The sequence below is a fragment of the Passer domesticus genome, chromosome 4 (genome assembly GCF_036417665.1).
Source record: "Passer domesticus isolate bPasDom1 chromosome 4, bPasDom1.hap1, whole genome shotgun sequence".
NCBI classification, from domain to species: domain Eukaryota; kingdom Metazoa; phylum Chordata; class Aves; order Passeriformes; family Passeridae; genus Passer; species Passer domesticus.
Window position 1 is genome coordinate 68,313,256 of NC_087477.1, and position 13,733 is coordinate 68,326,988.

General features: G+C 38.1%; 1 protein-coding gene across 10 annotated transcripts in view; it reads left to right on the forward strand.

Annotated features, from left to right (window-relative positions):
* LCORL (ligand dependent nuclear receptor corepressor like) overlaps positions 1 to 12,504 on the forward strand; it is a 117,053-nt gene extending 104,549 nt beyond the window's left edge. For 4 of the 10 annotated variants that reach the window (XM_064418545.1, XM_064418543.1, XM_064418546.1 and 1 more), the window contains one exon: positions 11,630 to 12,504. In XM_064418545.1, coding sequence (XP_064274615.1) covers positions 11,630 to 11,670 — 41 coding nt within the window. In that variant the 3' untranslated portion in view covers positions 11,671 to 12,504. Of the gene's footprint in view, positions 1 to 11,066 lie in introns of all 10 variants that reach the window. The other 6 variants (XR_010361442.1, XM_064418551.1, XR_010361443.1 and 3 more) reach the window with 4 other exon arrangements.
* Positions 12,505 to 13,733: the final 1,229 nt, after the last annotated feature.

Consider the following 13,733-nt stretch of genomic DNA (forward strand, 5'->3'; position numbering starts at 1 on the left):
TAAATAAACATAGACTATAGCCTGTCTTTCTTTGAAAGCCTTTTACTAGAAGAGAAAATAGCAGCTTTCCAAGGCCTGCACAGAGCTTTTGAAAATCTGACAAGTACATATCCTTTTTAAAATTCTCTCTTCTGTTGAGAGTTCATGGCCTTAAAGCAGAGCTTCTGTTGTTGTTAGACAGAAAAGGAGGGAAGTAAATCAACAGAGCCTGTGAAGAGGTAACCTGTAAATTAAGTATTTATGTAGTCTGACCATGACCAGAGCAGATTAATTTTGCTGAGACAATTCCACATTTTGGTGTTGAAAATAGTTCAAGAGAGATGCTGTAATTCATAGAGACTTCTGTATTGTGCCTTAGTTTGCATTTCTCTATTGTTGATATGCTAAAGCTAGTGCTGCTTTTCTGTTTTCACCACATCTTTGTAAAGTGTTTTATACTGGAATCTTCAGTTAATTACATTCAAAAAGTGTAGATTCTGGTTCCAGAGTCGAGGGAGGAAATTTAAAATGGTGTGACATGACTGGGTTGTTGTTTGCATGTATTCTTGGGTAGATTTTCCTTTCCTAATTCATCTTTCACTCCTCAAAGGATAGTTTTAATCGGACCCTTGATGGTTTGAAATAATTTTCAGAATTTAAGCCAAATATAATGCTACTTTTATTCACTGTTCATCCTTTTGCTTGCAGTGTCCTTTCATTTTGCTATAATTGTACAGTTGTGCCTTAAAGATATTGTTTAAACAGCATTTGATACTCATAGAAATGTTTTTGTTATTTGGTAACTGGATATTAATTTAATAGAAATTGTAATTTTGCCATATTTTAAGGACAGTATTTCATTATCAAAAACCTTTTCCTCTCCAATGTTTTCTGTGGTCAACGGAAAAGAAAGGCTCTCTAAAATGTCCGTGAATCTTGGGTGTCGCTGAGAATGCTGTGTGTTTCTGAAAGCTGTTGACAACCTTCAGGTTCTAATTAAGACAGATATTTTTACAATTATCAAAAACTAATTAGATGGATATATCTGAAAGGAAATTGCTGAATATGAGAAGTTTAATATTTTAAGAGCAGCATTTTGCCAGTGTTGCCATGCACACCCCACTAGAGCATCTCAGCTTGGTGGGTTTGCCCTTGCTGGCACTCGGGGCAGTGTCCTGCTTCTTCCTGTGCTCAGTGTCACCTCAAACATGATGGTGGTGGTTTGGGGTGTGTGATCTGGATAAAGCAAGTTTATGGAGTCCTCATTAGCCATGTTTACTTCATAATTATTTAAAGATTTTTATTATTAGTTATTTTTATACAGGGATATGAGCTCCCTGTGAACCTTTCTAAGGTATGATTTTAAGAGAAAATCACTTCTTTGAAAAACTGCAAGTAGAACCTTGATTGAGATGACAATTGGGAAGTTACTTAGAATTTTTTACTTTATTGCTCACAAGGATTTTTTTAATAGAGCTTTATAAAAAGTGAGAAAAGTAAATCTTATTTCATTGCTAGTTAAATGAAAGATTAAAATTATTGTAACTGAGTTATAATTAATACATACTCCACACTCCTAACCAGGTTAGGACTCAATGTTTTGATTGGTTGCAGTGTAACTTTATAAAATAATGCTGTTCTTGAGACACATCTCTCTCCATCATCTCCTTTCAATGCATGAGGTATCATCTTGAAACCATCTATGAAAACTACAATTTTCATGTCTCCTTCATCTGTTATTTCTTTTTTTCCCATTGTTGGATTGCCAGCTTTCAGCAGACTGACTTGTTTTCTCATCTAAATGCTCACTTTATATTTCATTCTCAGTGATGAACTTTTTTTATTAATTACTCACTTAATAAATCAGATTAGATATGTTTTCCCTGCAGTTTTGTACCTTTTTGTAGAAGTAGGCACTCTTCTTCAAGGAGGGTGATGAGTCCAATTGGGATGTCAAGTCAGTGCACATCAGCTCTGCTCCTGTAGTGAGAATTGCACCTCTGCCATTGGTGCTCCAAGGCAGCTGCCTGTGCCTCTGTCCCAGCAGTGCCTGCCCTGCCCTGGGCTCCTGCTGAGCTGCTGTTCATTTCACAGCACTGCTGCTGCTCCTCTTTATTCAGACCCGTGGCTGAGCCACGGTTCAGACCAGCCAGGCCATTGCACACTCTTTATTCCACATTTCTCTGCATCCTGCCTTCATACTTTGCTCTCCTTCAGTACCAAACTGTAACTGATTCTCAGCTCATGCGTCAGCTTTCCTTTTATGCCAAGCTGTGTGTTTGTGAGTGCCAAAGGACATTCTGTAGAAGATGAGTGCAGCCCAGTTTTATTCCTGTTTTGATTTTTTACTGCATGTTTCTCATTGTGTACTTTGGCTGGTCCATTCTGTCTGGTCCATACACCTGCCAAGAGATTTTTAATACCACGTACAAAACGTCAGTCAGCTTCTGTCACAGATTTCTTCAAACCCAGGTACGAAAAGTCTTTTGTAAAAAGCCATACCAGATTTTTAATCCATTTTTTTTCGTATTGAAGACCAGGTAATTTAGTTTTTCCCTACAGTGTAGAGATATGTCTTTTCCAAGATCAAGATACTTAAACAGATTTCATCTTCCTATCTCCGTGCTTTTGGGCCAACAGCTCTGGATGATTTATAACTCTAGACAAGTTGCAGTTTCTGCTGCCATATTCATGGCAAATTGTACATTCTGTTCTTGTGGGACAGGTCAGGCAATTTTTGTTTCTTTGCATTTTTTCATAACTGAAAGAGGACCATTTTTTGATGCTGATTCCTCTCATGTTCCAGACATCAGTAAAGGCTGTTTAGATTATTCTTCAATTTCTTTGGAGGACAGATAATAGTATCTCTTGCTGTGTCAAGAGGATGTAAACCTTTAGTGAGAAACTTCATTATTTATGGAGGCAGTGTGTCCTTTTCTGTATTCTGTTGCTTGGTTTCAATCTTTCTTTACTATTTGATTTGTCTTTTCAGCAGCAGAAACTCACCTGACTTATATCTGCTTTCAGCTCTATTGGTTCCTTACCACAAATTAAATTTAAGCAGGAGTTCCACACTTTCTTTCAGTAGCTGTGCCACTCACCTCCTCTCCATCCTCCACTCACTGCCACTTGCTCCTTTCTGTCACTTCTGGGCATCCATAAAAGGAATCTGCTTCTGTCTTTTATCATGGTTTATCTGTAAGTGGGGCAGGTATCTTAACTTGGCTGCAGCTCTTTCTTCAGTTGAGATCAACTTTAGACCTACTTTTCTTACTTAATATATACCAGTAGAAATGGCCTTAAAATTAACTTAGTACTTAAAATAGTTTTAAAAGCATGAGTCTGGATTTTTGCTTGGTTTGGGATGTTTTATATCAGCTGTCAGGCCATCAGTAGTGTGACTACAGTCAGGTTTTTCCAAGCAGGTCTTATTCTTTATTTTCATTTTGTAGCTCAGGGTAGAATATTCTAAATTATGATTCTGCTAGGAATTAGAATAATGAGGCTTTCACATTTCATATTAAAATGTATGAATACATGAAAATTAAGATGTTCAGAGAAGTCAGTCTTCCCAGATGGATCTTGTCACAGGTTCCTATTACCTAAGTTGTGGATTTCACAAATACTCAGACATTATACTTGATGTTTTACTGACACAGGCCTGCCCTCAAAGTTGTCTTATTTCAAACTATTGAAATCTTGGTTCAAACAGTGGATTATTTCCCTGTACATGGAATGGAAACCTAGCTGAAAAAATCTTGTCTAGAAGCTGTAAGAATTATTTAAAATATATTTCTTGAAAAATAAATTCTTAGTTGAATTGTGCTCTCTTGTCTATGTGTAGTCTTTCATTTTGAATGCAGGGTAAATTTTAGGGGGGAAAAAACTACTCAAAGTTAGGCTTCAGTGTTTTTATTGGGGCACTTAGCATAATTTTCAAAACATTCATAATAATAATTTATTTTTTTTAATTTAAGAAATTTATTTACAATGCAAGTAAATATTTAAGAGCTATACTTAAGGTATCAATTCTTAAAATTTGGTTGTTGTTGTTACCTGTCTTTCTAGTTTAAAGTTCTTTTGATGTGTGTTTGAATAAATTCTCTTTGTATCATATTTGTTGCTGACATTTCCTATTTATCAGTTTACTACTTACAGCTGGTTTTAAATTACATTTAAGTAGTAGAAATCTCAGAAAAGGAAATTACTTATTTGCAAATTGCAAATTGCTGTTTGACCTTCCTGAATTGAGAAGTCTGGTGGGTTTTAAACCACCCAGGGACTGCCTCATCGTATTTCTGAGATGATCTCTCTCCATAACATAATTGCATTTAATGTCAAAAAACTGTTATGGATTAAAGATTTGAGCTCAAGTGACAGGACTTCCATAGCTGCATTCATCCCAGCCCTGAGATGGAGGCATTGTGCTTCCTCAGGACAGCCTGAACCAGCAGCACACGCTGTTCTGAGCCCCCAGCTCGCCTTACTGTGCCTTGTTCCAAACCTGTCTTAATTATGACTGGGTAGAAAAAAATAGCAAAAGCTTTTCTTCTGTTATAGTATGTTTGTAAGTCAAATACAACAGTGCTCATCTGTACAACAGGTGTTTAGGGGTTTTATTTATTTGCATACTTCTAGTTATAACTAGAAATCAGTTTTCTTTCAGGGGACTGATGATCAGAGGAAGGCTTGTTTCATGGTGGTGTCTAAAATCTAAGAATTCATTATGTGCATCATCAGATTAATGATGCTGCCTTTCAACTGTTGGAATCTTAGCTGCTTTCTGTTCCCAAGGTCTTTTAAGGCAGTATGCTATGAACAATTTGAGATCATAGGATTGTTTTTTTTCATTAAGAGGTTATATACTATCACCACTAGTTAATTACGCCCTAAAATTTTTTTACTTCTTCATGCCCACTTCAGTGACAGCTTACATTAATATTCTTCTTCCTTGTTCTTGAAGAATCCTGTGTCTTCTGTGGACTACTAAAGAGTCTGTAATACCACAAAACATGGCGATTCTTGGCAAAAAGATCACTGGTCTACAAAACTTTCTCAGGCAGGCTGCTTTAAATAATGGGGGAAGGAATGTTGTTGCTCTTTAGACTCGTCAACATATATTCAAGTCTGCCCTGTATTTTGGGGAGCATTAAGATGGAGCTCTGTACTTCCATGGCTGTGCAAGCCTGATTAATTTCTTTTTTAACAGAGTTTTAGTTCCTGAATTCTTCAATGAAATTGCAATTTAAACCTTTTCATGTTGCTTATGATCTGTTGTGTGTAATTTTCTGATGCTGACTGGTTTTGGGGAGAAAGTTATGTTATTTCTCTACCTACACCCTCAAACTGTTGCCATCCATTCCATTTGCCAAATGTTTACCTGAAAATGTTACCACCTGCTGTTCAGTGTTGCTGTTGTGCTGTGCTCTTTGAAGATGAAGTACCAAGGATAAGTACTGCTATATAATTTTGTCTCTGTGCAAGTTAAAGCTTGAGCAGTGTATTGGTATGTCAATATATAGATTCAGAAAAAAAGCTACCAGTTAGTAATGCTCTTTCACTGACAGGCCAAGGGTGCTCACAAATTCCTAGTTGCCTCTTCTTGCTGTCTTTCTCATTTATTTTCTATGTATTTCATTCATATTTCCTTCTTTTTCTTTTCTTTTTTTTTTCTTTTCCCCTCAAACCAAGAAAACAACTCTGAGTTAATCTGAAGAGCAAAATAAATTTTCCACTGTAATTTCAGTCTGGGATTATGGCTGACTTCTCTCCCGTCTTTTTGTCTCCATTCAGTTCACCTCCTGTCTTGGTATTCTGTGCTGATTTGTTTGTCTTAGCACTCTGGCTGTGTTAAACTCAGCTCTTATATCTGACTTTTAAGACTCTCAGAATATTGCTTATCTCCCCATCTTGCTTTGATTGATTTCCAGGGCATTTTTTTCTCTCTCTGATTCCCAAATGAGATTCTGTCCACACAGCTGAAATATGTTATTTCATACTACAGTGAGAATCCTGTCAGTAAATGGAAATGAGACATTAAAATTTTCTTTGTAAATTTCTTTGCTGCTGGGTTTTGGCATTGTGGAAAAAATGAGTTTACATTTTAGAGACAGTCAGTCAGACTGTGCATGCTTGGTTTGCTGTCTATTCAATATATATTACATTATCAAATCAGTCTCTGTTGGAAGTCATACTGAGGCTACTGTAGTCATTGTTGATTTTAACCTAGTGTATTCCACTAGTTCCTTTTTTGAGAAATTGAGAACATTTTTTTTTAATTTTGCTAAAGTTTTACAGTTTCTACTCAGTGTTTTTGAAACCTTTCTGTGAAAGCCCTGAGTCTGCTGTGTGTCACAGATGCTCTTATGCTTTCCAAGCTGCCAGTCTGCAATCTCTGCTGGCAGTGTTTAACAAGTGCAGTTTGCAGAATTTCTGTCAGACAGGAGGGTAAGAGCCAATTTGACCTTGCTCCCAAATAGTGGGGAAGGAGATGTTTTTATCTGTAGGTGTTGCAAAAGACTTAGAGAAACATAGCCCTGCAGTGATACTTTCATAGCTGTTTTACAGCATGTGAGCACACTGCATTGATGGCAGTCTCTGATGGGAAATGCTGAGGACTGACCTGACAGATTAGAGACATTTTTACCCATTCCTACTTTTTCTTTTTCCTACTTTTTTTCAACATGTTGTGACAGATTAACTCAGCAAATATATGAACTTGAGCTAGCCAGGTTTTTTTTTAACTTTATCATTTTCATACAACAACAACAGGTGTCAAATATCCTGTTTTTTCCAGAAGAACGTGGCTCCAAACTGCAGAGAAAACAAGCAGTTCAAAGAATATTATTTTCCTTTTGTACTTGGCAGCCTCAAATTTTCTGGTGTTGCTCTCCCATCCTGCCATTAAAAATCAGTATTTATAATAGTATAATGATGATTTGGGTAAAACTAAAGAAAGAAATGTGAATTAGCAAACAAAAATAGTTGTATTCAGGCAGTTTTAACAGGAAGTGTGCAAAAGAACAATGTTTTCTTTAGCACTTAGGAACATGGGGAGGCCACTCATTGCTTACTTTAGTAAAAGGCTGGATTCAAACCTTTCTATTTATTCCTTTTTATTTAATGATAGGAGGAAATGTTTGTGGAGAGAGAGATGATCCCTTTAGGCCCCAGCAGGTCTGGAGACTGAACTACACACAGGGCTCTCTGCCTAGCCAAGGAGACCAGAGAGGACCTGAGAGGCCATCAGTGTTACTCTGATCTGGCTGCTGAGATGAGTTAGGGTAACACAGGGGGGATTTGTTAGAAAAGCACAGGCAGTCCATCCTTCCTGCAGCACTGTCGAAAGATGGTAAATTCAGAGGTGATTCAGTAAAGGTGGTAGGGGAGCTGGGAGTCATGACACACACAGAACCACCCTGAAGTCATTGCTGACTGTTCCAGCCCCGTTGGTTTGGCGTGCAGCAGCTTCCAAAGACAGCTCAGAGCAGGTGAGAGCATTCCAGCTTGCACGGAGCCAGCAGCGTGTCCTGTCATCCTGCACAGCCACTGTGCCCATGTCCTCAGTGCCACTCTGGGGAAGATCAAACCTCTCTGAGACTGAGCAGGCCCCTGGCACAGAGCCATGGCAGAGCACCTGCTGAGGGGCTGCTGAATTTGGCTCCCCAAGACATTTTTTCAGATTGTTCTTGTTTCAGATCAAAAAGTATAGTTGCATTTCCATATCTCTTTTTTTTCTGTTTACTTTGTAAGAAGAGACAAGAATTATATGGATCACTTATTATACATTGTAAAATATAAAATCTTTTCAATTAAGCAGTAAATATGTTACCAGCACTTCATGACTATTTAGAGAAAAGGGCTAGGAAAAGGTAGTATAATTAAAGAGGAAGAAAAAATGCTGAATTTTCAAAACATATCACTAATTTGTCATACAAATTGTGGAAAAAATGAAGATGGTTTTCATATTTTTCACTGGGATTTGAGCACTGTTGTCCTGTCTTCAAATTCCCTAGAGAAAACAGAGCTATTGGATATTGCATGGCTGGAGTTTAGGATGTTCCATGTCACAGAAACACCTGTAGCTCACTTCCACAATCACATGCACAGAAGCTGATTAACTGAGTCAGTCCCAAGTGAATAAAAACAAAACAGATAATTGCTGGCATGGTAAACACATGGAATCAGAATTGGAAATTTTAACCTTTTTGGAGACCATTCTGTAAGGTCAATATATGCCTGTTGTCCTTTAATTGTTAAGCAATTAAAGGAAACTCCATTTTCTTACTGGAGTGAGTGTTGTCAGTGCAGAGCTCCAGGGGGCTGTAAAGTGGGGATATCCTCCAGACTCTCCTGAAATGGGCTCTGTGGCTTTTGGGACCATCAGGCTGTGTGTAACACCTTGCTAGGAATGCTTAATGCACAGTGGAGCTTGTGCAAATAGAGTGGAATAAAATTTAGAGTAGAATCTATTGATGACTGCAAAAATTCAGCTGCTTCTGTTTAACTTTATCCCTTTAATTACATTCTCTGTATTTTTTTACCTTGTTACATCAACAGCTGGAAAATAAATCACTACAGATAAAGGAATGAAAAGATAAAAGACTAGGTTCTTCTTGGTTAACAAATATACTAAAGCAGATCTCTAACCATATTACTTTCCACTTAATTTTTATCAAAGTAAAATTTTCTAAAATACTTTAACCTTTTGTGTTGATGTTACGCATACCGAGGAACTGGGGAAAAATTAACATTTTTCTATTCCTATTTTTTTGCACTTATTTAAAAAGCAATGTCTTGAGTTTCCTAGAGTTCTCTGAGAGGTAAATAGATCACCACATGACAATTATCAACACATACTCCAGTTCTAGTTTTACAAATTCAATCCAGCCTATTGCGCCTTGTACAGAAACCTGCACAAACCTAAAAGATGAAGAGTAGGACATTCCCTGACAGAGCTGAGTCCTTGGAAAGGGCTGTTTGGTGCTGTAATAGCACTCAGTGTTTTCATTTATAGTCCAAGCAAATGAGAAGAATAGCCACAGTTGCACCGAGTCTAGGATACACTGTTACCACCAGCAGTGTAGTTTGGAAAATGGCCCTTACCAACTCGGCGCAGTTCCCAGGTCCCACAAAAAACAAAAAACCTTTGGCTTTTCCTGTCTGGCACCTGCCCAGCATTCAACAGTTTATCTGTCTATTGCTTTAAAGACAGTAGAAATGCTGGGTTTTAAAGTACTTTGCAGGTATATACTATCACCAAAACCACCCCAACCCTTAAAGAAAACCAAACCAAAACATTCACTTAGCTGTTGGGAAGTAGTTGGAAGTTGTGTTTTGCTACATGGCCATGCCTGAAAAGCACAAAATCAGTAGGGGGTGAGGCTTCAGCTGCTAACTAAAGCCTTAACACCATCTTCCATCTGCACTTAATCCCATGGTCCTAAATAAAGCCTTTGACTTCCTGAGGGCAAAGATCCAAGTCTGAAGAGGTAGTAAACTTAAGAAAGTAACCTTGCTGATTGAAGTCCTGTCCATCATCTACACCTGCACTCCTTTTCCTGCAGGAAGGAAAAGATCAGAGCAACCAGAGGAAAAGGGCACAAGGCAAAACAAGACAAAAGATACAGGCTGAATAATGACACAAGGAAATGCAGAGCATGGGGCAGTGCACCAGTTTGGAGGGTTGGGAACTAGTGTTAGTAAATGAGAAATTTCTGTTTCACTGCCATATCAGCAAGGCACATAGCGTTGAGGGGTGCTTATACAAAATGTGAAAGAATTAAAACTGTTTCTCATGCCTGTGACAAACAACAGTGAATTGGCATTCTAGCTGTTGCCTAAGCTCTTTCCCTTTTGCTGTGACATTGGAAATGTTTTAATCAAAGTCAGTCATTGGTATTTCAGTAAGAAAAGCCTCAGGGTATAGTTCTACACTGACTGTGCTCAGCTACTCTGGTGTACTCATGTGATCACTGCACTACAGCACATTCAGTCCTCCAGAATTAGTTCTGATGAACCTCTTTTCCTGGAATGCAAGTAAAAGCTGTTTCTGCTGCTTAAATACTCCTTGGACAGGAAACTGTGTTCAGATAGGTTTTAGCATGATTACATCCTATCCTTAATTAATTATTTTTAGTACCTGAGAAATATTTTCAATTTTGTTATTCAAGAAATGCTCAAAAACTTTGAAAAGGATGGTGAGAAACAATGTATCACACACAGGGATAAATCACTGCAGGAGGTAGACAGTAAAATACAAGGGAAGTTTGAATTGAGGATTGCAATTGTCTTCTGAGTGCGTTTTATATCTTAATATATAAAGCACTCAGAAGTGCTTTAAGGAAGACATTTTTGATTATGAGGATGAATTGGATAAGAAACACTGAAACAGTGTTTCTTATCCAAACTGCTGCTGGTTGTCTATCCCTGGAAACATTCAGGATCAGGCTGGAAGGAGGGCTCTAATCAACTTGATCTAGTTGAAGATGTCCCTGTCATTGCAGGGTTGGAGTAGATGACCTTTAAAGGTGTCTTCCAACCCAAACTGTTTGATGATTCAATCCACACGTGTCCTAGTCTGCTTGGTGACCCCCGCAAAGGACTGGCTTTCTCTTCCTGTGTTACTTTTTTCCCTAGATTTAAAACAAAATACCATCTATATGTGAGTCCTTCCATGGCTGCACTAAATTAAGTCAGCAATAAAAACAAGCCCCAAACTCTTGCCCAGTTCCTGCTCTGTGCCTTTTCAGTAGTCAGCTGGAGATGACTGAAGCAAGAGCAGCTGTTCCTGCACCTCCTGCAAAGGAGCAGCACGAGCAGGAGACTGCCCTGGGACTGGCACTGCCAAGGGACAGGGCCTCAGCCATCCCCACAGACAAACCCAATCTGCACAGCACAGTCAGGTTCTAATCTCAGTGTTTCTGGAACATCGTGCACTAAAACAACAACAAAAATCCCCAGCAGAATACAGGATCTGCCACCACCTCATCTTGCCTCTTATCAGCTTGTTTGCAGGGCAAGAGGAAAGTGTACTAAACTTTTTCTCATTTTCTTTCCCTCTTCTACCCCCACTTCTTTTCTCACAGCACGCTACAAGTGAAAGTCTCGGAGCCGCAGAATTCAATAGACATGAACACAGAAAATGAACATTTGAAGTCCATAAAGATGTGCCTTAATCAGCCCACTGAGTGGAATCTGAGTTTTTCAGCAGCATCTCTCGCCAGCTGTAAAGTTTTTAACCAAAATCTCAAAACTGATGAGAACAAATAGATTGCAGCTGTTCTTGCACTATTATTTTGTACATTGTTCCTGATTTTTTTTCTGCTAAATAATAAGCATTTATTACATTGATCTTGAAATGATCTTGTGTGATTTGGCTTTATATACTACTAGCATTATTCAGTTTGATGTACTTTTTCTTTTCTAAATATGAAGTTTCACATCTGACCATCATGAAATTCTTGCAGTTCAAATTTATATCAGAATCGGATGTTCCCCTTTAATAGTATTGTGATTTTTCTATGTTCTTTAAATTTAACTATGGTTTCCCAATTTTATTTTTGTGCACGAAAGTTAATATATTATGTAATTTGTGGCATAGGTCACCATGTAAAGACTTATGATAATAATTCAAACAAATCTGTAACAGGTGGAGACCGACTACCTCGAAGCAAAGCAGTACAAAGGTAAATTACCTGAGGAGATCTCCTTCACCAACGGATTGAAATGTGTGGAAGCACCAGTTTGTTTCTGCAGTATGCTTTCATCTTCACTTACCTTGAGAACTTCTGTGACAGTGTTTAATGACCCTAATGTCTAAAAGAAAGACCAAGCCTGCTGGAGAATCTCGTGAAAGATTGTCATTCAACAAATCTGTATCTGCACTTTTTGAGGTTTCTGCTAAATGGTCTTTCTTCCCATTTGATTTTATGAATTTATGCCTGCCACCAATTAAAATGGATGTAAATGCTCTTCCTATTTCATTTTTTTCCGTGTACTTTGGAAATTCAATGTAAAATCAAAATTTTATCTCTACTCAAAGAAGTAGTAAATGGTTGTAGCTGACCACATTGTAGACATTCCATGCTTAAATGATCTTAGCAAGGTTCATGTACTTGGTTCATCAAAACTTTATTATTATTACAGCTATAAAAAAAGTGTTAGAATAAAACCATATAATATACTTCTCTTTTCTGGAGTCATACATTCAGTAGCTAGAGTAGAAGTTTCTTAGTTCATGATGAGTTGTCTGTCCTTTACTTGACAAGTACTAATTTTCCAGAAGGAAATTTCCTTGGAAGAAACTGTATTTTATAAAACAAAGGTTTTAAGGATTCACCTTACAAAAATGAAGATGTATTTCCATTTTACAGAGGTTTGTTGGTTTGCAGGTGCAATCCAGTAACTGAAAGAGATTGTTATGAATTCTGGTGGCACTAGATCCCAAGATGGTATTGAGTCACTGAAGCATTGGACATGATTAAAAGAATGTGATTAAAAAAATAAACATTCATCATGTTTTGAGCTGTTCAGAAAGTCTTTATGTATCTCAACTGTTACACGCATGTGGATTCTGTGGGGCAAGAAAGGCAAAAGGAGAATTAAAGGGGAGAGGAAGTGAAGTTGACTTCAGTGGAGTCCCACCAAAGCACAAGGATCAGTAGGGAGGCAGGCAGGACAGGAGTCTTACAAGCACTGGAGCCGACATGGCTGGAACTGTTTGTGTGCCCGTGGGAGGAGACACCACATGGATTTTCTGATTTCAAAGACACAGTAAATACCAGCACCTTGCTGGTTTGGACATGTCTCCCTCAGCTCCAAGCAAAAGCCTGGTTTTTTTTAACAAATTATTATTAAATATTATTATTCCTTTGCGTTTTCAGGCATAACCCAAGCTCACCAGCCCCTGCTGTCCTTCAGCCTGGAGAGCAACCAGCCAAAGGCCTGTTCTCAAGAGAAGCTGCTTTAGTGCATAGGCTGAGGACACTGAATGCACAAGCAAACAAGAATCACAACATTGGTTTTAAGAAACAAAAACTAGTGTGGGAATAAACATGGGATCTAAGTTTGATGAGTGACCACTGCTATTTTACTGTTATTTAATAGGCAGTCAAGTCTAGATCTAGTTCATGTTTGACACTTGTGTTTAGCCAGCAAAAGGAGGAATGACACACAGTAATTGGTCCAGAGTGACACAGAGGCTCTTTTTAAATAAATTAAAATATTTTAGGAATAAAATTTAAGGAATAAAATTTTATTCCTTAATTAAGAATCTGGGAAGTTAGGTACTTTCAAGACAGAATTAAAGTAAAAAACAGTATCATTTTAGCTAGAAGGAGTAATGCATACCAAGAAAAATGTTTTTCTTGCAAGGATGACAATTCCAAGCTTGGCTCCTTGTCACCTTTGGATGTATTCTTGCTACCATGTGTCCTTCTCAGGAAGTCAGCTGTACACATTGAAACTTTGATCATGAGTAATAGTGAACTTTGAGAGACAGCACATATCTGATAGTCCCACCTGCAATTACACAGCCATCCCCCTCCTGAAAAGGTCAAGAACACATCAAATTTTGTATTACACAGAAAACCCTTCCCTTCACAGGGAATTGAGCAGGCCATATACCCAGAGGGGCTGGAAATTCAGTGCCAGTTGCTGCTCAGGTTTCTGGTCTGAAAGGATCACAGAGTAAGTGTGGCATAAAAGGACATCAGGAAGGTCCATAGCGGTACACCCTGCTCAAGGCTGTGAGT